This window comes from Falco naumanni, chromosome 12 (assembly GCF_017639655.2).
Source record: "Falco naumanni isolate bFalNau1 chromosome 12, bFalNau1.pat, whole genome shotgun sequence".
In the NCBI taxonomy this organism is placed as follows: domain Eukaryota; kingdom Metazoa; phylum Chordata; class Aves; order Falconiformes; family Falconidae; genus Falco; species Falco naumanni.
In genome coordinates, this window is record NC_054065.1 from 26,371,372 (window position 1) to 26,399,332 (window position 27,961).

Sequence of the window (27,961 nt, forward strand, 5' to 3'; positions counted from 1 at the left end):
TTCCGGTAGAAAAATAATTTAATAAAGGGATAAGTTTCAAGAAATATCTGTATAGTAACAACATTTTAAGTAAAATGTCCACAAAAATATACACGTCTAATGTGATTATACAGAAGTTTTCTGACAGGTCCTGTTTTAAACTTGGTTCAGTCCATCTAGGTTTTCAGCTAGGAAAATCCTTCACTGCTATCAGACATCCTGGGATATATCAGTTTGCACAACAGAATCATAAGGGAAATGTTTTCTAACTCATTTTAGGCTCATACAAATAAACTTAAGAGTGTAACAGTCCAGAAGAGATCAGGTTATATCATTAAAAAAAAAGTAAATACAAACAAAGCAAGCAAGAGTCAGCCGCCTAAGGGACATCAGCCCTAGAATACGCACCACACTTAACACTGACACAGCTGGGAAAGGAGGGGGATGAAGGAGAGATGGACAAGAGAGAGGAAAATCCCAGGAACTGTGAAACTGCTAAAGGAGGGGGCTATAGGGAGGCTAGGGAAAAGCACACACAAGACCAACATATTTCTAGAAACTGGACAATTTTGTAACATAGAAGATAAGCTAATTGCAGGAAGATGAAAAGGAATCAGTGGAGAATGTTTATTTCTTATTTTTCCAAATGGCTACTGAGCTGTAGAAGTAGCAGGTCTGTCCAAAAGAGCCCTCACCAGTAGTGCCAATTCAGCTGAACAGTTCCAAAACTGATGCACTTCCAGGACAGGAAAAAAATAATCCAGTTACAGAAACTGAAGGATGCAAGAATACAGTAGAAAAATAAAGAAAACACGTTCCACCAGCAGAGGACAGGAACGAAACACTGAAGAGGAGATGCCAAACAAGAGATATCAGTTTTATCAGAGGGAGATGTACATTGCAACAAAAAGCAAACCAGGAAGAACAGAACAAAAACCCATCCCAGAGAAAGAAAATGAAAATTGTTAAAGAAATAAAAGGACGCACATTTTCCAAAAGATTTTTGTTTTATAATCAATTTTTTTTACACAGACAACTGAAGCACACCAATAATTTTGTGCGAAAAATATTTTTAAATAAACTTTGCTCGTTCTCAATTTTTGTACATTCTGATATACATATGTAACAAGGTTTATGGCACTGTAACCAGGATCAAAATCATATAAAGGAACAAAATAATTGCTCTCATTTATCCTTTCTGAACCAAGCCGGCTGCCGTTACACTATTAGACTTTAAAAATTAACTTCTTATTAGTGGGCAGCCAACTCTAATTGGTTTGAACACTCAAAACAAACCCCATATTATTATTGCACAAGAAGCCAGTGAAGGCATATGGCATAGAATGATCAAAGTCCCTTACTGTTAAAACCTTACATCCTGAAATAGAAAAATAGAACTGGAACATGAAACACGCCAAATAAACTTTTTTTTTTCTCTTCTTTAGTTTGAGTCAGGAGTGTGAAAAGTGCCTTGCAGAATTTTTTAGCTGCTCCGATTTCCTTTGCATCAGTGAGCATTTTGCTAGGTTATCTTTAGCAAAGCCTTTGCAAAACGAAGGCCCATAGGTTTAGGGGAGGTTTTTTTCTGCTTTGTGTTGGCTGTTTGTGTTTTGTCTTCAACTTAGGTTTCTTCAGTCTATGAACCTGCACAGACTACTTAGCCATAAACTCTACAAGTAGCTGGAGAGGGGGGAAAAATAAAAAGAAAAGCCCAATATTTCTTCTTGTTTTGATTTTAAAAACTACTCCTTTTGCTCCGAAGCCTCCCTGCTCTGCCGGCACCTGGGAAGAAGTCACAACAGCATCCCAAACACGGCGAAGTTCTTGGATCTTTTAAAAACCTTTCCTTACAAAAAAGGTTTTTACTCACAAAAAGTTTGCCACAAAACCCCCCCTTGAAAGCTAAAAAGAAAAACCCACAACCCACCCATCACTGCCCCAAATCAGAGGAAGAATAGGTTAACCCCTTCATTGACCGCCTCCTCACAGCTTCGCCGTCACACGACGGTCTCTACGCCGATCAACTTTGGTGTGAGGATTCGTGGTGTAACACCGTTGTTTAGATCTTCTTCGAACTCCAGTAACTGCCCCATAAAGTTAAGGTTAGGGGAAATGATTGGTCGTTTGCCTTTTACAAATTTATAGGCATCCGTCATGGTCATGCGCGTGTGCTTCATTAAGTATGCGATAACTATGGTGGCAGATCGGGAGACACCAGCCTGGCAGTGGATGAGGAGACCTTTTCCACACTGATGAGCTTCTTCTGGAAACGAGAAAGGCAGAAGAAAGTAAGGTTTTTGCCAGTTTGTAAATAAGAAAAAGCTCAGTGCAATTAAGAGTAAAACTGTATGTGAGAAGTCCCTGATGACAAGCACAGCAGCATTTTCTCCCCCTCCCCTCCAGCCTGACTTCCTTCGGGGTTTCAGAGTAACTGAATGTGAAACATGCAGGGCAGTAACACCAAAAACCCCCACATTCACCTTTCCCTGAGACCCCCTGCCATGCTGCCCACGCGTGCTGCCAGGCAGCAGTTATTTAGAGGTCAAGGCCCGTGACAAGGCAGCTCAGACTCCATCTCCACCTCTGTCGCAACACCGCTGTGTTACCTTGGCATCTCGACCTCCCTGTTTTTCAAAGCAGGGCACCACCTTTTCAAAAAACAGGTATTTTCAGATTCAATCCATAACAATACGTCTGTTTCAAAGCCCGATGCTTTGAGGCTTTTGCAAAGCTACTCTTGAAACGAGCTTCAATGGGGCACTCTGCTGCGTGTCTGCAACTGCAGGAGCTGGGTGACACGCACACACGCTCTCCACCAAGATGCACCTGGGCAGGACTTAGGGAGGACAGAGCCCCTCCAGCCACATACTAACAGGACATGAGAAAGAGAAGAGTCACTACTATATCATCCTCTTCTCCCACAGCACGCTTTTGTAACAGGAGGTTAAACTTCCAAGATGTGACACTTCAACCTATTTCTTTTGTTTCAATCCACAGGAGGAGCACAAATTTAGTTTGCGAGTTTTGGCATGAAGCCACCAATCCTACCCCACATGTTCAACCTGTATTGTGAAAGCACAAACGAAGCCAACTTCCCTCTAGACATTTTTGCCAGTTAATATTTCAGAAAGCTGAAACGCTCTAACGCATTTTGACACACTTTCCCAAAGAGTTTTTGATGATTTCACTTCCTATGGCTTTAGTCTTAGCTAACCCCCGGTTTGGTTGTGCTTTTTTCAAGACATATTTAAAGAAACATAGGCCAATGATCTGCTGTTTAAATATTTCCAAATCTTCTCAAATGCAATTTAAAGCTTACCCTGAGGAAGGGAAAGCTTTAACTTGTTACCTCCCCAGCTGGCTGGGTTTGCTATGGAGAAAAACACTCAATGGAGAAATACTTGTTTATTAAAAACAAAGACAGACCCTCAAGCCATAATTATCACAAAGGAAAGTAAAATGGGGTTGGAAACCCTTTCTAAACCTTTTCAGAGCAAGACTGCTTTCTCTGCCCTTGGTACGGTCAGAAGCCAAACACCACCTTTGGGAGCCCTGGTCCTGCATCTCACAGGGGTGCTGGGTGCAGAAATCTCCCTCCCACCCCCAAAGGGCCTCCACGGAGCTTTGCAGTTTCTTTACGTAAGCTAAACCTACTGCACCTCCCCATCTCATTAAAGTTTAAGGTTTTACTGGATTTCTTGACTCAGCTTTTCTTCCCAAAGGATCAAAGCAAGGTTCCCTTCCCTTCATCCAGGAAGGGGCACTCACCTTCCCGCGCACAAAAGAATCAGCGGTTTGGGGAGCTGACAGCACCGCTGGTAAAGCCAGGGAATGGGTTGGGCACACTACAGAAAATTTTGTTTTAATTATAGATCCTTTGGTGCTCTACAGCGTAGAGGACAAGCTCAGGGGCTCTGGGTAGAAGCTCCCAGAGGTAAGACTCAAGCCTTAACGTACCCTCCACCTGAACCACAGCGTAAGCAGTGCCTTACCCGTTCCCCGTCACGGCAGCAGCATGGGCACAGACCGCACGCACCAGCGCACAGGGACCCCCTGCCCACTGCCACAGCCAGGCTGGGCCCACCAGCCGTCTGCTCCAGAGCAGCCAGACCCTGCCCCCCCCGCAGGAGCAGGTGGGCTCAGAAGAACATGCCCAGCTCAGACGCTGTGCCCTGGGACCCAGTCGCACCAGGGGGGCCCGATCCCTGCCGAGCCAGAGGGCACCTCCACAGAGCCAGCACAAGCAGGCTGGAGTTTCAGGAGCTGGGTACCCACACCCTGACTCAAGGGCCATGAACAGTGATGGTCTGGGGGAAGATGGCTCTGCACCCCCTTCATCACAGCGTCAGCTAAGGCCCTAAGCTGTGCCGCAGCACAGAAGCACACTGCCTTTGTCTAGCCTCCACCATCAAGCCTGAAGAGACTTCGGAGCAATCAAAAGATGTTGGTGAAGAGATTAGCCCAGCCTCAGCACAAGAAAATATAATTACGTCAGTGGTTCCCCCAGCGTATTTCAAAAAAATCTCTCAGGACAGGGGAAGCACGAGGGGACATTCACTGTGCTGCAAAACCTGGGCCCACAAACATAGAGAAAAGGCCAAGGAAGGGAAGATCCTCAAAAGCTTCCAGTATCACGTGCTGATGTCCTCACTGACCAGCCTCGCTTAAAGAGGCCATCTGGCCTCAGCCTAGACGACCAGCCAGAGCCGAACACAGCCCTGAACTTGGCTTCGGGTTGTGGATCATAGCCAGGGTCAGAGCAACGTGGGTAACGCTGCTGGGTCATTTCTTCTGCCACCTCCCCAGCCAGCTGCATGCCTGCGGTGCACGCTCTCACCCAGCCTACAGGGTTTGGAGGCTCATTAACACAAGCTCTCATGGCAATCCACCCATCCACGCACAGACTCTGAAGTTACAAATCTAAGGGTGGAACAAGTGAAGTGTGACAGTTTGTTAGCTTTCTCTGACATTAAGTTAGGAAAGACTCAGCCATCATTAAGAATAGTTACTATGAAAAAAAATCAGCTGGAAGCCACTGTGGAAACTAGGAATGCAAAGGAATCAAGAAGAGGGGATGAAAAATGTCTCAAGTTTTCTGGGGTTTCCTGAATTTGGAAGCCTGGAGGTAGGCATCACGATCGCTGGATAAAAACTGTATCCCCGGGCTACTTAACTGGGTATGCCAGAGATGAGAATGAGCAGAAACAAGAGGTGCTCAGCATTTCTGACAAGCTAAACCAAAGTAAATACGGCCTTTTGCAGCCTGCAGGGTAGTTAGTGAAGTGTAAAATTCATTCTAGATTCTTGTTACAGGTAAGAAAGTTAAAAAAAAAAAAAAAAGACCCAGACAACCAGAAAACAGGCATATTTCCAGTCAAGGGTAATTACCAATGAACTCAAAAGCCTCTTCAAAATACTGCCTGAGATTCTGCTTGTTGCTGTCAGTGGCCGGGAGCCGCTTGTAGTTGAACATGCCTTTCTCGTAATGGTACAGGGGCAGGTGGGTGGTCACGTTGATTACGTAGCCTATGTTCATCCTCTGCATTTTCTCCAAGTCCTGAGCATCGTGCTCATTTCCGAGGAAGAGGAAGGGCAGGATGGGGGTGAGCTCAGCGTTCTCGATGTCTGGTGTGGTGGGGATGGACTGAGGTAGCGTGGGGGGCACGGCAGACGCGCCGCCCCCTCCTCCCCCCTCCGGGCATTCTTGCAGCTGGAGGGAGTTATCGCAGAGGTTTTCGTGGTTCTGCTTGAAACCGCTGAGTCCTCCTGGGAAAAGAGACCAAGCAGGTATTTTGGTTAGACACCCGGAAGTCGGCGATGCTTTGGACCCACCTTTCTCAAGAGAACACACTGGGGCCACCAGGACTGGAGCTAGCTCTACTGTCCCCACCACTGTCATGGTGACTGATGCTGGGCAAGGCCATCAACAGCAAGGTGGCATGAATCAGCGGCACACATTGTCCTCCCTTCCACGAGGCCGACGGCCAAGGAACATGCTCACAAACATGCCTCTGTGCGACACCAGTGTGTTGGGGCTGCCTCACCTATGAGCCCCTGAGAAAAGGCAAAAAGGGGGGGGAGGGGAAGGACGGGACGGGACAAAAGGCATTTTTCCAGGAAGAAAACTACGAGCAAACGGGCTAGCAGCACACCAAAGCAGAGCAGCTGGAACAGTCCTTTAGCTTTACCTGTCCACAGCAGATTTGCCTGCCAGGAGCAACCCCCCTGGGAGGTGGGTGCAGCTCCCACCAGCATCGCCGCAGGGAATGGAACCCGACCTAGGCATTTGTGCAGTCAAACAAAGGAAAACCTAACAGCGACTGAGGGGCTTGCTTAACATGTGGCAAACAGCTCTCCTTTTTCTGCCCCAGTTGCCTGAAAATATCTACCAAGAGTTATTTTTAGGACATTAATATGGATTGGGAAATGGATCCGAGGAGGGAGGGAAAAGTCACTTTTTTGGCTCGTGTGTCCCCTGGCTCTATTGCACATCTTGTTGGCTTTTTCAAGCAGCATCCCCCGCCCCCCCGCCGCCGTCTTTTTTTTTTTTTTTTTTTTTTTTTTTTCAGGAGGGTGGCTCCACAGAACTGGAGCAAGAAAAGCAGACCTTCTTTCTACACCTCATTCGGCAATTACATCAGCCCCAGGCTCCCCACCTGCCCGGTTTCCATAGCGATTACACAAAGCACACAATGACATCAGCTGGCATGACATCAGCTCTTTGAGCACAAACAATACAAGAAGAACTACTTTGTGTAAGGCCTTTGGTAGGAGGCTGCGTTCCTGGGAGCCACTGATGTAATGCTAACAGGTGGCTCCTCCACAAGAAAAAGGCGGAAAGAGGAGAAATGCAACGATATATCCCCCCCACCTCGCCTGCAAAAGCACACGTTGATGTTGTACCAGGATACTTGGAGTCATGCACCATGTCGAGACAGGCCAAGTGCTCAGACTCAATTGCACTTGGTTAAATGCAAGCCAAAAAAAAAAAAACCACCAAAAAAACCAAACCAAAAACAGGAGGGAGGAGAACTACGCTGAAATTACTAGAAAGAGCTACACTAGCCAAAATAAATGCTGAATGTCATCATCCCGATAATGTTATTTTTTTTAAATAAAAAAAAAAGAGAAAGGTTATTTGTCTTTTCCATGCTCTTTCACAGTGACCTAGTACAGAAAGACTTTAAAACAGAGCAAAACACGCCGTCACACGGGCTCTGGATCAGGCACACCAAAGGGTTTCAATGCTATGTGGAGTGCTGCAACCCCAGATGTCCACGTGGGTGCCCACAGCGCAGCACCCACCCAGGGACCACCTCTGTGCCCTACGCAGTACTCTATGCACATGAGGCACCCAGCCTAGGTACAGCCACCCGAGCCCCTCTAATACAAGTGCGCTTTTTATTGTCCAGGCTTTTGCCCTTCACGTGCTGCTAGTAACTCATTTTCCCAGGAATCCTTGAATTGCCCACAAAACGCAGAGTATTCCCCCTGCCTCAACAGCATGCTTGTCTTCAGCTGCTCCTGCTGTTCACAGGACACAGCGCAAACAGATCTGCCTTAAAGATCTGTACTCGCAAAGCTGTTACAGCAGAGGACCAGGGTAGAAGGCAGAGCAAGGACAAAAATCTGAGCTCAAGTGCCAACCACACCACCCGGCCTTGATAGGGTCGGAAAGTCTTCTCAGTCTGCTCAAGAAAAGCAAACAAGACTATGGTCCCCAAGCCGAAGACATATGAAGCCTCATCCAAAGCAACAGCCCCAGCCTGGAGTCTGGGTTAAAGGCTAATGCCCTAATCCACGTTCCTGTCCTTCTGCACAGGCAAGCAATCCTTTCAGCTTAAATATCGCTCTTTAAACAATAACCAGAGCATGCTGGGATTTTCAGGAAAAGCCCTGGAAAATAAGTGGCTTTAGTGACTCCAGATCTCACACTCATTTTCCATCTCTCCCGCAGCCTTCTGGGAGTAAGTGGCCATAGGCAGAGGTAGGATCCCATTGCTTCATCACTCAGGTGTGGACACATAGATGGTGTGTCAGACACCATCCTGCATCACCAGCCACCTTGTAAGATACAGCAAGGCTAGAGAGTCTAGAAGCAAGCTTTTTCACCACCTGTGTTCTCCTTTTGGGGCCTCTGCCTGCCCTGCTAGCCAAGAGACACTATTACTCCTGCTACCAACTCCTCCTCAGCGTGAACTTTAGTCCAGCAGATGAGAACAGGGAGGAGAGGACAAGAGACCATAACACTGTGCAGAGCTCAGTGTTATTACTGTACCCAGGGGACATCAAGAGGTACAGGGCAATGACCACCACTCCAGCAGGAGCATCACGCTAAAGGATGGGAAGGCAACCCCAGGTACGCCATGTGGAAGATGCTGAACGAGCGGAGCAGCCAAACACACAACAACTCCACCAACAATTTTTCTCCTGACGTCTGCCAGTGAAGATGTCACCTTTCCTAATGTCAGCCCACATCCCCCCCACTCCTTGATCTCCTCCCTCATATGAGGAGGGAGTTAAAATGTCAGTTCAAGCAATGTTTAAAGTACCATACCCCAAGCAACTCTCAGAGCAAACATCCCCGAAACAACACGTTCCTGGGGAGAGGATTACTAACCTGAACTGGCCGAGACACACGAGCAAGGGGGGACTGGACAGGTACCCAGAAAGAATGCAGCACGATGCAGTCACAGAAGGAAACTGAACTCTAAAGCCAACTGCAGGAGCTTCGCTTGGATCTGCACTGCCATACGAGTCATGCAGGTCCCAGAACAGGATCCAGACACCTCATGAGTGCTGTTCCCTTAATCCAGTCTCAGCATGCTCACCACACACAATCCTTGCTCCTAGCTGATTTATGAGGCACTAGTGTAATTTAAATGGAGCTCATGCATGCACAACGCTCAGGTTTTTCTGAAATTTTGAGACTACTTCCCAAAAAAGGTCCAAGCAATTCATTACGAACAGAAAGAATCAGAGGGACAGACTTTCCACATCAAGGTGCTTGAACACCCTGTACATTGTATTTACATCTGTATCCCTTTGTCAAGCAACTGCTATTTCAGCACTTAAAGCAGGGATCCTCAAACTTTTTAACCAGGGGGCCAGCACGCAGATGAAGTGGCAGGAGGTCATCTGCGGCTGCTTGGTTTCCCCCCCCAACCCCCGGCGGGGTGGGGTGTCTGTAAATACCAGGGGCTGGACTGAGGACCCTGGGGGGGGGGATGTATCTGGCCCACAGGCCATAGTTTGAGGACCCCTGATTTAAAGCCTTCATGCAGTGGGAGAGGAGGTGGGAGAGAAGAGGCCATACCCAGAGAAGAGGCCAACACATAGCTACTACAAGCCTGGTCATCTAAGAGTTGATCACAAAATTCCAGAAGGACCAAGATGTATCGCTGCTACTAACAGCAACACCAGCCCACAAGAAAGCTCAAGGCATGGATGCAGACTCCACTCATGGTGTAACAGAAGCTGATCAAGCCTTCCCAAACCTGGGGCGTGAAGGAAGCGTGACAGAGGGCAGAAACAGGGAGTATGGAAGAGCAGCATAACCTGGCCGAAGCCTCTCCCTAGCACAAATGTAAGATGCATTTTAAAAGCAGCTTTTCAGCTGCTATTTGCAATATGCAAAAAGCATAGTCATTGTATACATACATACATTCGTTGTTTACAGGCAGCCTAAGCAGAGAGGCAATATAATATAGCCCCCAGAAAAGACCACCAGCACGCACAGCAGTGCTGTTTGAACAGCCACGGAGCCTAGACTCAGCTGCGCGGCCACCTTTGGTGACACACCAAGACACCAGCAGCCCGATCAGCAAATCTTCGATCTTCACTTCCCCAGAATGTCATGCCTGTAACCTGTCTCTTCTTGCTTTAAACATTAACACATTGCTTTAATAACCAAAGTACAGCAGAAAAGCCTGAACCACCCAGCCAGTCTGACGCTGCCCACACGTGGATGCAGAGAACATCCCAAGCGCTTTTGCGCACACACTGCTCCGGAACGGCGGCCAGGCAGGCTTTCACAGGGGCTGAACCTACCCGAGTCTACACGGAGATGGACTTGAAGGATGCCCAGCACACTGGGGAGCTCCAGGTATATTTCTTCCATAAGGAAAAGAATCAATAAAGCAGGACGCTTTGTGGCAGATGGCCTTGCCTGCTATCTAGTGGAACATGGTAAAAGACCATGGGCTCTTGCCTGCCATTGATGCAAGAGCCAGATATTTTTGCACTTATTACTGCATCACATCTTCCAGCATCCTGCCCTGCCGTAACAATTACCGAGACACAACAGACTTTGGATTGTCCAAGACCTCAAAACTTTTAGGAAGTTTCAAGTCAGCACTGTAACATGCTCCAGCTATTCACATTTGTTTGCTCAAGTTCTTTGGAGCCATCTAACTGTAAATATCTCACTTAATGCTGCTCAAAGTCCCCCACCAAGCAGGCCCCAGGCAGCAGCTGCACCCAGATTGCCCAGCACAGAAGCCCCCCAGGAGCCCAGGGCTTGCACCAGCGCTACGAGGCCAGGTGAGCAGCTGGATGGGAGCCAAAGCACCTCTGAACAAATAATAAAAAAAAACCAACACCACCCACAAGCAGCATGGTGCTTTCATAAGAATCGTGCCAATCATAGTGTCTGTCATGTGCCACCAGAAGATGGCAAATAGAAGGCAAGGCAGGCACAAAGGTACGGCAGGCACTGAGCAACCTGCTTTTACAAGAGACCGTGACCTTGCACTAGAAGTGACCATCTTCAAAGAAAGCAAGGACAAAACCAGACCTTACTGCACACATTTCATACAACTGCTTTGTTGTTATCATTGGTTTTTTGGTGTGTGTGTGTTATGGTTTTTTATTATTTTTTTTTTTAAGATAAGATTGAAAATTAAAGCACAAGGAGTACAGTAACACCTGCCCTCCTTTTCTGTGTCGTCTTTGGCACCTCTTTCAACCATTGCTGCTGCTCTGTGCTGTGTGCCTACATGCAAACTAGGATGTGGGTTTACAATACGTTTTGGTTGATTTGCAATATGTTTCCGATCTGGAAACAGGCTCTTACCCCACAGTAAAGGGAGTGAAGTGACCTTGTTCCCTCCAGTGAGAGCTTACAGAGAGGCAGTTACCATGAAATACCCTCGCCATAAAGCCATACCTTGCATTACCTCACTGGCGTGGCCATACTTTGCTCTGAGCGTGGCAGGTACTGGGTGTTCCCACTACGATTACAAACAGGAACATTTTTATACATGACAGACTGCCCATGCAGGATCCACATTTAGACAGAACACGTGGTCCTGGGAGACAAATAGACCTTTTATACAGCTTTCAAAGCTGTCCAGGCAGATTTCTGTATCTGCTCATCCTCGATTACAATACCACAAAGCCATTTCAAAAAAAAATAATAAAACCAACACACACGCAACAAGAACAGAAATCCCAGGATGCTGTGAAGTATCAGCAGAAAATACGTTTGGTCTGTAACTTCCCCTCCCCTCGAACTGCTGGGCTTTTGCAGGGGGAGCAGCAGAGAATTCCGCAATACTGGGGTTCTGGCCACCAAAGGCTTCACTCCCTCAGGAACAACTCCAAGTTTTAGAACACCCACACTCAGCATGTGCCCCATCAGGACCGACACACCACACTGAGCCCCTGCGGCTGCGTTTGAGTGTGTTTAAGGTCAGTGTTACAGCAAGCGTTTGAGACAGAGATATTCAGACAATTGGTGCGTATCTGTTTAAGATGACGCTTTGAATTTGTGCAAGTACAGCCTGTTCCTTTAAACCTGTGACCTCATTTATTTACATTACTGCAGAAAAGCACTGCCAGAAGCAACAGCTGATGACAGTCTCATGTATTTTTCCACTAAGACAACAATTAAACTGCTCCTGTGTTATTAATGAACAGATGACTTTGTGTCAAGTTGATTCAAAGTGCAGGATGCCTCAAGGTTAAGCAAACATGACTCCAGCATGTAAAAACAGAGGCCAGGTACTACCCAGCCACTTCCCCACCTGGTGCTGTGCCTTTCCTCAGCTTGGCAGGAGGCTCCAGGCCCCATCAGTGCCCACAGGTCCTGCTGCAGGGTGGCACACTGGTGCTAAGCCACCCCCGCTTTAGTGCCAGCATTCGGGCTGGTCCCATAGCACGGGCAGGAAACTATGGACTGTAGCACCATACTTGAGCGAGATGCACTCACCTTTGAGCACCGTGCTTATGGCTTTGTTTTTTCCTTACTGTCACATATTCCTCACCTTTGGCTCAGGCTTCAGCAGGTAGTTTTGCTTTCCTTGTGCTGACCTTCACACGACAGGTTTACAGAGGGCTGAGGCTGGCTGAGCTCACTTGGAGGCAACCTCTTGTCCCCAGGTCACACGTCTCTGGTAGGAGTGCTTTCCCACGCCACGTGAGCCAGCAGCACAGGGGCACCCCATGCGACATCGCTCCCCTCCGACACAGGTACGTTTTTAGTAGCAAATCCACTACAGCTTGCTTCCTTCCACCAAGGAAAAAAAGAACTGTACAGTCTGAAGCAGAATTCAGCCAGTAAAAGCCAAATCCACTCCCAGGATGTGGACAACTGCCCAGGCCACCTCTTCATACCACCAACCAACACAGCCACGTCTGCAGAAGTTTATGGCTGTGCACAAAAGATCTTATATCTGGGCCATAACCAAACCAAAGGCTCACTACCTTATCTCCAAAACCACCAGATGACATGGAAAGAGTAAAAGCAGGAGAAAAGCACCTAACTCTCCCTATTTCTTCTGCAGTACCCCCTTAGCCTTGAGAAGGGGTAGGTCTACTGCGAACCAAAGGCACCAGCAGGGAGGGCGTGGAGGCACTGGGGCTGCACCCCCAGAGCACGAGAGCTAAGCCCACCTTGCAGCAGAAGAGCTAGCCACCACACTGTCCCACAGCTGTTTGCTGGCACCGTTTTAGCCATAGCAAAGATGGTTCGTGGTGAATACTGGGGACCATTCTCTGTTTATGCTGATGTACTCAAAGAAGGGATGCTCAAATTTCCTGAACACAAGACAGCCACTTTCCTTGTCCAAGCAGGGCTCCACTCACTGTGGTGAAGAACTGTCCTTCCCACACCTCTTCTAGAGTAAGAGGGCTAATCCAAGCAGGTCACTGTAGGAGCGCTCCTACTCTCCAAGACAGATGTCCTTCTCACCACAGCTGCTGCTGAGCAATGCTCAGGGCTTGCCCTTACCACTGCAGAAAGCTCAACGTGGTTGAAAATACTGTACTTGACCATACCGTGGGAAGCTGAGATGAGAAGGGCAACTCCCTTCTGTCAAAAGGGGTGGGGACTGATCAGACCACACTCACCCAGGTGATGGTAGGAGTTGCTCCTTTGATTTCAAGGAAATTGGGCGGGGGGGTTGGTTGGTTGGTTGTGTCTATAACACTGGAGGGAGATTTATGTGAGGTCAAGCCCCCAACAGAGCACAGCCCATCCTCCTGCAGTACAAGGAGACCACAGTGACACCAGGACTGCTTTACACATTACCATTCCAGCTGTTAAAGAAAGGGGAGGAGAAATTTTTAAAAAATTAAAAATCCATCCTTTTTACAGCGTAAGTATCCATATTGTCCTCAACAACCCACGCTGCCTTGGTTTCCAAAATCAAAGGCATAACTGAAAGTTTTTCTATTTCTATTGCTATCAGCAAGTAGAACAGGTCTGACTTCCCGGTCCTGCGAGTGTATTTCTCACCTGTCTGCAGGAGGTTCAGAAGACCCATCACAGGGTTTCTTTCCCTGTTGTCCACAGAGCATCAGCCTTGCTGCAAAAGATTAAGCTTTAAGCAAACATGAAAAGTAAAAGTAAACATAGTTCACAAAAGAACAGCTTCCACCTAGATACACTCAGTCTAATCTAGTCACTCCCTCTAATCAAGCTGCCAACAGCACTTAAAAAAAAAAACACAACAACCTCCTGCATTCCGGATAACTTGCAAGGTCAGTTTTTTTCCATGTGGGAACTACCCTGAGAGGTCAGTTTGTACACAGATTCTGGCCTAGAAGAGTTACAAGCACATCCTTGACAACTGCTTTGAGGTCCCTTTAGAAGTCAAGAGCGTGATGCTGGGTAAGGAGGAAAGGTCTCAGCACCGAGGCACACGTGCGCACGTTTACACGTTCCTTCTAATTCCATCTCACTACAGCTCACACCCCGTGCCACGGCACATCCTCTCCCGCTGGCCTTTGCGGTCCCCGGCCTCATCTGCTTTTATTTTGTACTTTGACACCAGGCACAGCACAGCCGGCTCTGTCCGAGGGACACATCCAGGGAGAGGTCTTGGAAAGCCCCTTCCACGCTGTGCCAGCGATGCCGGCTCTGCCCAGCTCCACTCCCAGCTCCTCCTGTCCCACCACCACCTGCTCTCAGCCACACTGCCACACTTAACACACGCCTTGCTGCTTGTCACCATCAGCTCCCACACCTTCGCTTTTCTTCCTCTGAGGACCACTACATCATCCAAATTAGTTCCGATTAGAAACAATCAATAACTTATTATTTGTTTTTTAACCTGCCACACTAGGGAAACTTTCTGGGTATTTCAGTTTGAGAATTATTTTTTTTTTTTTTTTAATTTTCTCTTCCTTCAACTTTGTTTTTCCTTGGACCCTAAGTTTTTGGCCCAGGACACCCACACAAATCCCACATGTCCCTTCCCTACCCAACTCACCAGCTTTTCCAAGAGATGCCACTAACTTCTGGACTCCTCAGCAGCCTGTCCAGAAGCTGCTGTGAATACCTCTGTACCACATCTCTCATTTCAAGACACCGGTTCCAGCTTGTAACTGGAAATCTCCCTTTGCTGAGCGAGTACCACATCTGCCCATTTCAAAGAAAGAGGGAGACCGGGGGGCAAGGGAAGGAGCATTCACAGGACAGCATCCTTCAAAGCGCTGCATCATCCTTGGGGAGCGGTCAGGAAAGTGACTGGTACAAGGATTAAGCTATACAAGAACGTAAATAGGAACAAGACAAGAAACCCTACGTCCCAAACAGACTATGGTGACGATTCCGCAGCCACAAAGATTGGACTTACCCTCCCTGGAGGGCAAGCATTTATAGCAGAAACTCAAAATTAGACACATTACAACTTCTCATAGCAAAAGTATGCATTCCCATGGGGATGCAGGCTAACATAAAGTCCAATTAAATAATCACTGGAAATGTCGGCATAAACCCTGAAGGAATACATACTTCTACTGTGAAATGCTCCCACTGGAAATCATATTAACAAAAAGGTCATCAAGAAACGCTGAAGCTATGTACAAAGGAGGCAGGGGAAGCGAGGGGGGAGGGAACAGAAACTATTTTAATGCAGTAAAGATACCACAAATGGTTTTGTATTGACAAAAAGCTAGGAGTTTGTTTTCACAGACAGAGGTAGAAAAGACCAGATCTGTCCAAACCACTAGGTTTAGTTTTGGTTTCTAACCTACCAGCAATTCTCGCCCTGCCCATCACCACATGCATCCCTCAAGCAAGTGGCCCATTTGCCCAGGAGATGGCCAGCGGCCGGTGTGATAGCACACGAGCACAATGAAGAGGGGCTTTGACTCGGTGTATCTGAAAAGGGAGAGGGGTCCCGACACTGTGTCGGACATCTGTAATCCTGGATACGTAGGAGTGGACGTTTCTGTTTAATTTGCATGTTTTAGAGAACACTGACATTTTCATGGTTCAGCCATCCATTTATTCACTTTACCCTTTTAAGGGCAACCTCTTCAGGACAGCTTCTTTCCAACGACAGAACAGGCTGCTTTCCTTCTCCTGAGGATGAACACAGGCGCTCTTTTCCAGCCCAAGCTACTGCTCCTCCCCATCACAAACAGCAGCACTATTTGCATTAACATGCAATGAAAACAGGGTGCTGATACACCACACCAGCATCTGGGAGTGCCATCCGCTCCTGCTGGATCTAAACTCAGAGTTCTAGAGTTTTTGGCTAGAAATAATATCAACATCTGGCTCTGATTTGACGCTTTCCAGCAAGTTATTTCAAAGCACATGAAGAAAACCCAGAGAAAATCAAGGGTGCTGTCTCAACATATCCTAGTCCCACACTGTCCAAAAATAAAAGCAACAAATTACTGAAACTATCAGGGTGCAAGCCAGCCTCCACTCTGACACGAACTTCAGGGCCAGCCCTGGCAGCACTTAAATCCCATTCCTCATGATCAGGGAGGCAAGGCTGGTCCCTAAAAACCCCAAAAGGCGAGAGAAAATTGACCCAGTTTGCATCTACATGCTCCACAGTCAAGGGGAAGGGGGAAAAAAAAGGTGGGGGAGAGGCATATTTACAGAATCCAGAGCTAAATAGCAATCAAACAAGGAATCTCTTCAGCCAGGTCAAAACTAACCTGTGTCTCCTTGTCTCCACAGGAGAGTTAGCACTAACATTTCCCAGGAATCATAAGTATTGTGTTATCCCATTAACAGAGATGTCATGCTGCCTTGCAGGACTAACACAAACACCTATGAACCCAAGATAAACCATCACATTAAGTGGTTTTGCACCTAAAATAGGCCTGCAAGTTCTAAGCAGCAGCAAAATGTTTACTCTTTCCATCAGCTGAACAGACTCCCATTATATTAGCAGAGACCAAGAAGAATTAGAGCCTACCACTGACAGGGTACAGGCCAACTGCTCTAACAACATCTTCTGCTTTAAAACACTATTGGCATATGTAACACTATATGTAAAACACTACTGGCATAGCACTTATGTAAGGCTTAATATCATGCTTTGGCATAATAAACTGGAGACAACCAATTCAACTGATGACAGAAGCCTGCAAGTTATCTTCTATTTTCCAAATCTCTTTCAGCCATTGTAAAAAAATAAATATGGTAATTCATGTGTGGACAAGGAGTAACATTTGTTCTTTTTTTTTTTTTATTACCTTTAATTAGAAGCAGTTCTTCTCTGTTGCAGCAAATCTAGTGGGAATTAACCCAGGCGTGCCGTAGACTTTTTAAAACTAGAGCATAGTAAAAAAGTTGGAACTAATGTGTTCAAATCACTGTATTATTACTATTCTCTTAATTTATTTTTTCCAATTTCCTCCTTCAAAGCCATTATCTTGGAAACAGAGTGATGCGTATGTGCAAAGCAGCATCTAACCGTAGCGGGAGCAGCGGCTCCCAAGCCCTCCCACCCACTGACCGCATTCATGCCGTGTGTCCCCCGCAGCAGGTGATGACAGATTTACAGCCACTCGGACGGCACTAACCCCAGAGCCCTCCAGTGGGGACAGCCCCAGGCGGGGGACACATGGGCTGGCTGGACCCCAGCCAAGGGAGCTAGACAAGGCTAGCGTTGCCCCAGGCAGCGGGAATCGGAGGCTCATTCCTTCAGGACAAGAGGGACTTGGTGGCACCCAGACCTACAGGGTCCCAGTTGCTCCGCGCAGACTTGCTGGTTCAGGTGTCCCAGGGGTGTGTGTGCAGAGACATGTTCTTAGGGGCACCACTAAAAAAAAAAATAATAAAGTGCCAGGAGATCAGAAGCTTGCACCCCTCCTGGACCTTGGTCTCTTCACTGGGAATGGACCTTTCCTTTCCAAAGGAGGTAACCTGCTCAGCCAGGCGGAGAAAGACATGAAAACAAACCTTGAACTTCTAAAAGAACAAAAACCACCTAGAGGCAAATCAGAGCCTACAGTTTATCACTTCAGCTAAAACGCGCTGTTAAGGGAAGAGGGGAAGGGGGTGCTGCCAAGTCTGCCTCCCACTTTCTGCAGCAGGCAGCTGCGTTGTCCCAGGGCACCGCCGTGACGGCGGATGACCCTGGGTCGGCCATGCTTGGCACTGACGGCAGCGAGAGGAGCCTGGTGTTAGAAACCGCGCGAAGGATAGAAAAAGAAAACCCAGGCAGATTAAAATGACTTATCCAAGGCCTCGCAGCGAGTCTGCTGTGTGCGCTTAGTCACAGAGCAAGAGAATAACTATTGCACAGCCTCAGCCAGAGCTCCCAGGCCCCGAGACTGCCCTGCTACCCAGGCACGGTACAGATACCTCTGGCCAGGTTACTCCCCTCCTGCAGCCCATGGGAGAGGGGTTTACTTCTCCCATCTCCCCTCGCCTCCTTCAAGCCCTAAAATGCTGCTTAACAGTTCCAGAAGCAGGTCAGAGACCACCTTCTGGAGGGACACGTGCTCCTGGGGAGCCAGCACCTTTCAGAGATGGGGAGGACACACCACACCCAACCTCCGGTTGTTTCAGGACGTGAGGCTGCCTTAATCAGAGACAGTAACTGAAGCAAAGAGTTTCCTGTACTAAAAACCTCACAGAGCATTAAAAAAACCAAACCACAACAAGCCCCCACAGCTTCACTAAAGCATGGGGCATTGATCAGCCACCCTGCACAGAGACCACAAGCACCCCAGGACTTCCCGGCTGCAGAAGTAACCCCGCTGACCACCATCACCACCCCCCCGCTCAGGGGCACAGCCAGGACTGCTGGCCAAACCCAAAGGTACTGGTGCACATGTGAGCTTCACCACCACAGCCGTCAGCATCCATGGGACCAAGGCCAGAGGAGAGGCCAGCCAGCCACAGCAAGCGCAGCGCCCAGGACAGCACCTCATCCAGCCTCCTCTCAATGGGACTCTTCCAGCTCTGACTTTCAGGTAAGGTGGGGAAAGGTGACATCCATCTCATCAACCGCTCTTCTTTAAGCCCCAGTTTACCAAACGCCTTCATGGTACCAAGAACCTCAAAAAAAGTAACTTTTACAGCAGAGGTGTTTAAAAACTGCTGAAGACAGATTCAGGTGACTGCCTAGAAACAGAGCTCCAGGTAGACAACAGCTTGTGGTAATTCAGGTCAGCCTTGCAATTTCTGTAGCCAGGACTCTCCCAAGCCCACCACAGACTTCCCAGACAAAGCCAAAGCACCACACATATTCTTATCTTTTGTGCAAAAGGATAACGCATTAGGTCATTTTCACAGATTACCATAAATTATTTCTTTAAACTGCATGAATTCTATAGCCCTGCAAGCCCATGCTGAATATTTGAAAAATAATACTTCCCTCCTGGTTGGCCAGTAAACATGCAAGACAGACAAGTGTTAAGACTGTGTGCCTGCTGCTCCTATTTATGGCATTTCTTCACTTGAGAGTTGCTTTCATAAATAAAAAGAATTAATTATAATATGGCTTTTTACCAAGTAAAGAAAGAATCATAGCCTCAAGACAAGCGGCTGATCCCCCACTTCAGATGTTTTGTAAAGACAAGGTGATCTCACTGAAAACTTTTGTGCTCCTAAGCCTAGGAAAAACATTGGCTGCTGCTTTGGAAGGCAAACAACCCATGCATAGCTTTGAAGAAAAAAAAAAACCCAAAAAACACACACAAACCCAACCCCCCAGAAGGTCCACCTTTATCAGTTAAGACCACTGAAACCTCAAAGAGAGCTACTCTTCCACCTCTCAAAAAGGCTGTGCTCACCTTAAGGATGAGAAGTCAGAAGACACCAGCAAGCAACTCTATAAAGGTTCTACTAGTCCTGTCTCACCTCCAGCAGGGTAAGGGCAGCACACGAGGCATTCAGCTAATTATAACCCAGTGCCTCCTGCCTACCAGCAACGCTGCAAGGGATGTCACCCCCAGTTTAAAGAGAACTGGAGCCACATTTTTCTTTACAAGCAGAGGCATTTGCCTAATGTAACAGTTTGTATACCCTTGGAAGCCAAACCAAGAGTCAAGAAGCAAAGCTGGAGAGCTTAAAAAAAAAAACCACAAACAGGAAAAAAAAAATCCCCTTCTTGTTCCCCTCTTTCCAAGGCAGTGTCACTGCCCTCTTCCCCTTCAAGGCCAGTTAAAATGTGACAGGCACTGTGCGAGCCAACACTTGGAACTCTCAGATGCCGTCGTCTGGGAGGGGGTGCTACACTTTCCATCACTGCTGGACAATCAAAATTTAGATGCACACTCCTGCAGCTGCATCTCCTCAAAGTCCAGAAAAGACTGGCCTCCAACCACACTATTGCCCCTATTACCTATATGCAAAAGGTATAGACACACACAACCAGTTTTCAGGTGTTGTGGCCAGTAAGATTATTCATTCCAGTGGAGGAGGAGATACCTTTAAGCTCCAGCAATCAGTCTGAAAACTGAAGGTGAAATCTCAGCCCCACCAAAGCCAGCTGAAGTTTCCCCCCGCCCGGGGTGACTGATAGGGTCAGATTTCCTCAGCAGCGCAGCAGGAACACGCTTTCAGTTTTAAACACGCTGGACACTTCACACACAGTACTTCACACTTAAAAATACTCATTTCCCTATTACAACCATGACTTAATAATTATTCAGTGCAGATCTCTGGTGGAAGTAAGTGCCAGGCACGTGTTTTGTCGGTCAGCTGGAGTTGTTGAAGACCACGTCAAGTTTTACTCTCACACTTGTGCAGTGTAATCCAATTAGGGTTTAAAGTAACACCAACACTGTTAAATTATGCTATTAATAATAATAAATAATGTATTTGCAACAGATTATGACCAGGTCAAGTATTCCAAAGGCAGCTGATCATAGTGTTTTACATGAACATGGGACAGCATAAAACAGGTACTTATTCCCTTTATAGGTGTCTCTAGCCTCTGTAGTTGTTTCAACTTTGCTGATCAGTGACTTCAGCGTGGCAAGAGAACTGAAGCTATTCTTAGACTGTGGCAGAAAGCACAAAGTGGTTTGCTGGCAGGTCTTACACTCCTCACTACAATGAGAGCAAGTCACTTCATTTATTTCCCTGTTAGATGAGCAACAAGACGACTGAAAGCCAGAGCATAAATAAGCTCCTCAGACCAGGAACAAGAACAGAGAAGCAACCAGCTGTTATCACCACCAGCCGGTTCCTCCCCATCCTCCTTGCTGCAGTCCAGCCACCAGTTCATAGCACATGGGGGGAAAAAAACCCGATTATTTGCCAAATTTTTCACCTCTGCTTTCGAGTTTGGTGTTTCCCTGCAGTCAAACACAGAAACCTTTAAAAAAAAAAAACGGAACACAAGACTTCAGCAGGTTCACAAAACTCCTGCTATTGAGGCTCAAAGGCAGAGAAGGAAGGGCAGGATGAAGACAATTCCACCAGGCACCAGCCAGGGAGACAGAGGCAGCTCCTCTTATGCTAAAAGCTGTTGAAATGTATTGGCACAAATATTTCAATTTTTCATGTATAGATTTAATTTAACTTGGAAAAAGAGACGCTCAACTGCAAACTTAAAACATTTCATTCTGTGTAAAATAATACTTTCCATCTGAATGCAAATGAATTTCCCACTTCCTAATTTTAGGTCCCAGTAGCAAACTCAAGCACACAAACCCCCCCAAGGCTCCAGGTCACTTTTGCTATGAGTGGAGGTGCTCGGGGAAGGCAGAGATGCCTCACCGTTGGGTTTGCAGGGTAGAAAGGGGCACAACCCTGCCAAGGAAGACTGCAGCTGCCGAGCCAGCATGGGGCCACACCACCACGCTCTTCCTCCCCAAGTTCAGCAAAAGCTTTGCCATTGGCCTCAAGCAGAATTGACACTGGGTTTTCCTCCTCTCCTTCCCATTGCTAAGCAAAAGGAAAAAAAAAAAACCAACAAACACAAAAAGAAAGGCCTTTAGGTTTCAGTAAGCATGCAATACCATGGTCTAGTACAAAGGTGTGTGGGTGCAGGGGAAAACATGACTTCTTCCTATTTTGTATACAAAACAGACCGAGCAGCAGCTTCAGCCCTGTCAGCTTCGGCTGCTAGCGCCCATGTAGCAGCACTGTGAAGTACATGATTTTTTTTAAATAGAGGGTTTATGCCCGTCTCAATTGCTGTTGCGCCTTGTGAAGAAATAAGCAAATCTTTGCTTCTAAAGAGCTTAAATCAAAATTATGCAAATGTTCTATTTATGACAAAAAGGAAGGCTGTGTTAAAGGAAGCAGCAAAGAGAGGCTTGGATAGGAACAGCGGTCTTCAAATCCCCCCATACCACGGCATACATAAGACCCCAACACCCTCGACACAGTGCTAGTTTATATATTGGTCTGCTACATTAAAAATAAATCAGACCACCTCTTTTTAACTTGAGCCTAAAAAGGTGCCCCATACATACATTTATCCAACAGAGCACGGCCTGGCCTTTGGAAACAGCAGAGTTTCTCTGCTGCTTAAAAAGGCTCGGGCACCTAAAACCGAAATGCAGGCAGGGCCACGTCGCTACCCCAGCACACTGTAAGCCAGAGCTGTAACTCAACCCTCAGCGCTGCCGATCGGATTCGCCCCACAACGCGACACCACGCCACGAAAATGGCAACGGGGCCGCCGGCTGACAGGCAGCACCAAACATGGAGAAGGTGGCACCGGATCAGGGGGACATGAACTTGGACAGCCAGGCTAGCAACCAGTGTTTGCAAACACAACACCGGGGATCAGATGGGCTGGCAATAAATTAGGACCGGATTGCAGCGAGCAAAAGAAATTACTGGAAATAGATGGAGGCAAAGAGGGCTCCCCAGCTAACCCCCATTTCATTTCAGTGCCTGAACCCAGGGATGCACACACGCCAGCTCCAGGGCTGCTGAAGCATGATGGAAAAAACACCATCTGACAAGTGGAACTAAATAACGAGCCCTTCCAGCACCACTCCTCCGGCTGGGAAACTTAACCACAGCCTTCCTAAACGCTGCTTTATCCTATGCTTGACTCCAATCGGCCCCAGTTTGAGCCCCACTTCAAAGAGGGGGGAGGAGAGTTAAGATGACGGGGGATGCTCCTTGCTACACATTTCCCAAAAGCCCCAAAAGCAAAGGATGTCTTCTAGCACGCTTCCAGGTATGTTGGAAGAACGGCCTGGGGAGGGGATTTCTGCTAAGCAGGTCTTCCAGGCAGATGCTGATATTTGTCAGTAGTTGAAAACAAAAAACAGCCCAAGCAATCCCACAAGCACTCTGTTAAACCCAGCACCGTGCCCAGGGGCAGCTACCAGCATTGGAAGATGAGAACAGGTACTGCCCACGGGGCCCGACAGCTCACTGCTGCCCAACTATGGCTCTGCAGCTCTGTCCCAGCCAGGATCCTGCTACAGGTACTGAAAAACTGCCAGTTTGAGGCCCACAGGAGCTTCAATGTTTTCAGAGTAACACAGTGGAAAACCGCCTTCAGCATCCCACTTTCCCAAGGATAGGAAGATTTGCAGACTACAACCATGTATCTCATTGCAAAGGCTGTACAACAGTATGATTGCCACCAGAAAAGCAGGACTTAAGTAGTAACCTCACTCTGCCAAGCACCTCCTCTCCCTCTTTTACAGATGAAGAGCACCATCATGACCAGAGAGACTCAATAAAAGCATACTGGAAACCTGCAGCAAGTATCAAAGCAAGCTCAAAATGACCATACACTTGCTGGGAGCAAGGAGAAAGTTCAGTGCAATTTTACGCTTCCACACGATATACCCACAGGAGTATCTCACAGGACCCTTAACTCCTCTAAAGCTATGAAACTAACAGAAGGGGATAAACTAGCTGCCCAGTCCACATTGTGCAGGCTGGAAGTAGTAAGCTGTACAGAAAAATTAAGTGAATTATAGACATACAGTAAGTATAAGCTAAGCAACAAATCCTTCCATAGCTCCCCAGGGCCACAGCCAGTCTCTGCCAGCCATGCCTCTGACTGGCGTGAACACCCAGGGGAAAGGAGATTCAATCTAGAGGGCAGCATTGTTATAAATAGGAGGTGCAGAATAAAGTGAAGAAAGGGAAGTGTCCTTGGATGCTGCCTTAATTGGTGGGGCTCGTCTACCCCTAAGCATTAAGGGATAGGCCAAACACCACATTAAGCCAGGAGCCTTTACCAGAAAACCATATATATATATATATATATATACACATACAAGCATGCATACATGTAAACAACAAATTTCAGATCACTTTTTAGACAAAGTAGCTCCCTCTGTCCATTATTCTGACCCCATACCACCATAACAAGGCTTGATCGCTCCTCAGGGTCTGCTCACTGGTCCATGATGCAACGCCTCAGGCCAAGCGGCCTCCCTCGTCTTTCTTCCTCCCTTCTACTCACCCACTGCTCATCTCCAGCACCCATGAGTTCAGTTCTATACAGACTAAAATAAGGCTGCTAACTAAAGGTCAGTCTAACAAGCTAAGAGAGAAGTACACCCTCCTGGACCTCTGCCCCTTGGGTTATAAATACACAGAGCAAGCACTGGGGGAAATTCTTTGTCTGCACAGACAGACACCAGGAAGCACGTTTTCTCCTCCTTCCAGTTCCCACCCCCTCCGCTACTCAAGGACAACAGTCAGAGAAAAGCAAGCATCTCCCTGCTACCAGCTCCATGACTTGTCCGTGGAAGGCATGTGCTTTGCCACTGGTCACTCGAAGCACACAGGCCTTCCTAGAGATAAGCAGACACTTTCACAGTTCAACCATCAGCAAGGCTGACACCAGAGTACTCGCGCGGCAAAGCAAACCATGAGACTAGGCGTGGGCAGAGCGGAGAATTACCTTTTAGGACTAGGGGTTCCTTGCCTTCTCGCTTGAGTGACTCCAGCACTATGTGGAGTGGCTGGGAAGGCATTACTCTGCTTGGCTCATTGGTATTCTCATCATAAACTATGATTTCTTTGGAAAAGATCCTCTTGAAGGAGTCCTTGCCTTCCCGACAGGAGATCAAGTCCAAGACTGTGATCTTGCCCTGCTGGAGCCTTCTCCGGCTGATCTTGTCAGAACAGTTAATGTGGACAGCCCCTTGAATGTGGCTCTTATTATACTCCATGAATGGCCTGCAGTCAATGATGACAGGCCCTTGGTTCTGTTGGTGGCTCTTGCTGCATTTGGTCATCTTCTTCGCCAGATCATTGGGGTAAATGATTTTGATGCTAGTGAGTTGCTTGGTGGTGCCTGAGACTGGGCTCCCCACCCCACCCAGTGGGCTCAAGCTGCCAGCGTTCTCATTGCTGTTGACCATTTGGTTGGCAGGGCAGGTGGTGGAGGCTCCGGCGCCGCTGGTGCTCGCTTGAGTTTGGGCCTGAGTGTCTTTGTCGTACGTTGCCACAGTGCAGCAACTGGCACTGCTGCATCCACAACTCAGGGAGCGTGCAGAGCCGTTAGATGAGGGCATATACGTGAGATTAGCAGTCTTTAGGGACACGACAGCTGTGCCGAGCAGACTGGAGTGGCTCTCACCGGCAGAAGAGGCAGATTCAAGATAGCTAGAGTCTAAACAAAGGTTGAGATCCTGAGGTCTCACTGGCCTTGAAAGTGCCACTACTACCCTGTCGTCTAAAGGAGATGGAGGCATGAGGAGGCTGAGCACTAGCAAGTTAAGAAGAACTCAAGATCACCCTGCAAAAAAAAACAACAAACAAACAAAGAGACAAAAAGGGGGGGAACAGAAAGAAGAAAAAGGTGATGACAACAGATCATGAAATCACATAAGCTCGTAGAAAGAGCAACTTACTTTGCCAACATCCAGTACCCATGGGTAACAACCCAACAACCCCTTCTGACAGTAGCTGCCAAAAAACCTTTTCCAATCCCACAGCAAATACTTCAGCTATCTGCACGTGTGCACATGGCACGCAGAATACACACGACTAGCCTGGACTGTGCAGCTACACCCAGGAGGAGGCATTTGTCTACATGCAGATGGTGCTGAGCTATTCTGAAACCCCAGGCTGCAAGGCACGCAACTGATAACGACAGAGAGGCACGTTCTCTTGCTCCCATCACTTAACTGCAAGGGAAGCAACTACCGGGCTGACTCTACTACTGGGAGGAACGCACAAGAGCTGAATGTGTCAGTGGTGATGTGCAACTTTTCCAGCAAGCTGGAACAAAATTAGCTTGTGAGTAAATTCTCTGAGAGGTTACAAACTTGAACACAGAAAGCTAAATAAAAAACAAACAATCAAACAAACAAACCGGGAGAAAACAGGAAAATGAGGTTCTGGAGAACTTCACGAAAAGCAAGCACGCACCCTTGCACTTCCGTCACCCGGTTAGGGAGGTGACTCCAGCCCCAGCCCCGGGAGGGCTGCTGTCCCCCCGCAGTCCCGGAGGCAGCGGCTCCCCCCTGCCCAGCACACTTCACAGCTTCTAGAAAGGGGGGTCCCCTCGCCCCAGCCAAGGTCACTGCCCGCCCAGCCCTGGCCTTGCCGCTGGCGAAGGGGCAGCGCACGGGATCCGCGACCCCCCGCTCCACTAGCGGGGGAAGGAGCCACCGAGAGCGAAGCGGCCGGAGGCAGCCCGGCCATGCCGCCCCCTCCCCCGCCTCTCGGGGGGCGGATCGGCTCTCGCCGGGGAGCGCATCCCAGCAGCGACTTCAACTCCAGCGGCTGCCCCGGGGCGGGCGGCTGCCCGCGCCACCGGCTCGCCTCCCCACCCAGCCCCGCACCGGGCCCGTCGGGAAGGGGTGCGGGGATGCCCCAGCCCGAGGAGCGCAGACCCCCGCCCGGGGGGCACTGCCAGCACCCGGCAGCCGCTGCTGCACGGAGCAAACCCGCGGGCAGCGCCGGAGTGCAGCGCACCGGTGCAGGCGGAGGTCCCGGCCGGCGGGGGGGAACAGGGGGTCGTCCCAGCTGTCCTCGCCCTCCCAAGCGCCACCCCCCCGCCCCTCCCCGCTGCTCGGGAAAAGGACAAACGAGCCCCGTGCGCCTTCGCCCAACGCGCCTAAAATCCACTGAATAACGGGGGAGCGCGGCCGGCTGCCCCGGGCTGCGGCGGGGACACGGAGCGAAGCGCAGGAGAAGCGGAACCTCCAGCTGCGCCCCGGAGCGCGGGGACCCGGGACGGCCGCCCCCCGCGCAGCGGGCCGGGCCGGTGCTCCCCGCCGCGGCAGCCGTGCCCGGGCTCCCGCAGCCGCCGCGTCCCGCTTCCCCGCACTCACCGGCGCGGTGCGCTCCGGCCCGGTGCCCCGCGGCGCGTGCTGTTGCTGCCGCTGTTGGTGCTGCTGCCGCTGTTGGTGTTGATGCTGCTGCTGGTGGCGGCCGCCGTTGCGCCTCGCGCCCGCTGCCCCGCGCGCCACCAGCCCCGCGCTCCGCGCGCCGTCCGCACCATCCTCGTTACTTTCTCTTTTGCTACCGCGTAAATGTACGGCTCGCCGGGGGCGGGGCAGGCGGTGACGGGCGGCCCCGTTGGCCAATGACCGCGCGGCGGCGGGCGGCGGGGCGGGGCCGAAGGCGGGGTCGGCCCGCCGGGCGCCGGGGCGGTGATGTCATCGACAGCCAATGGGGAGGGCGCGGCGCCGGCCCGCGCCCCGGGGCAGCAGCTGCTCCCCGTTGACAGGGGGAGGCGGCCGGGCCGCGCGCCCCCCACGGCAGCGCCCCCTGCAGGACGGGGTGTGCACCTGCGGGGCCAGGGGCTGGCCTGGCCGCTGCTGCCCACCTGCGCACCCGCGGAGGAAAGCCGCACAACACAGAAAAACCCCAAACCCGACAAAACGTGCTAAACGTCCCCAGAGCAGCCCCTTCCTCGGACAAAGCCACACACGTCCCGGTGGCCCCGGGCCCGCCGCCTCCGGGGCCACAGCACCGCGCCAGGGAGCTGCACCCCGGGGGGCCGCGCCGCCCCCCACCAGCAGCACCCCCAGACTGCCTGCCAAAGCAAGCTGACAGCGAGCACTGGCGCACGTAGCCCCGCACATCACTTCCACGTGCAGGGCTGTTTGTACAGCCCACGGGAAAGGGCCGGTGAGGCCACCGAGGAGCAAAGCCCCCCACTCCCGGGGGGCAGCGGGGCAGTCCTGCGTGTCCTCCCCAGCCCCTGCCACATGCTGTTTGATGATGTCCAAGCAGCATCGAAACACGGAAGGCTGCTTTTCCCAGCAACCCTCCTCTAACAAAAGTAAGCCCACTTAGTAGTATAATACTTTGAGCAGAAAACCCGTAACTTCCCTGCACAGCAGCTATCAGTCGCGGGGAGGGCAGAAGACGTCCCCTGCACGCTGC

At 49.4% G+C, this 27,961-nt stretch overlaps 1 protein-coding gene across 1 annotated transcript; it reads right to left on the minus strand.

The window, feature by feature from the left end:
* On the minus strand, positions 1–27,961 carry DUSP10 (dual specificity phosphatase 10). Its single transcript, XM_040612014.1, has 4 exons — positions 26,902–27,961; positions 24,519–25,358; positions 5,368–5,745; positions 1–2,242 (listed from the first exon to the last, which is right to left on the minus strand). The coding sequence occupies exons 2-4, from the start codon at positions 25,312–25,314 to the stop codon at positions 1,977–1,979; spliced, it is 1,440 nt and encodes a 479-aa protein (XP_040467948.1). The 5' UTR covers positions 25,315–25,358; positions 26,902–27,961; the 3' UTR covers positions 1–1,976.

Excerpts from the sequence above, each read along its gene's own strand:
- DUSP10 (XM_040612014.1), bottom strand. The coding sequence starts at position 25,314 with ATGCCTCCATCTCCTTTAGACGACAGGGTAGTAGTGGCACTTTCAAGG. Across the intron at positions 5,746-24,518 it reads GGAACCCCTAGTCCTAAAAG|GAGGACTCAGCGGTTTCAAG; the intron begins GTAATTCTCCGC and ends CTCTTTTCCCAG. Across the intron at positions 2,243-5,367 it reads AGAGGCTTTTGAGTTCATTG|AAGAAGCTCATCAGTGTGGA; the intron begins GTAATTACCCTT and ends TCTCGTTTCCAG.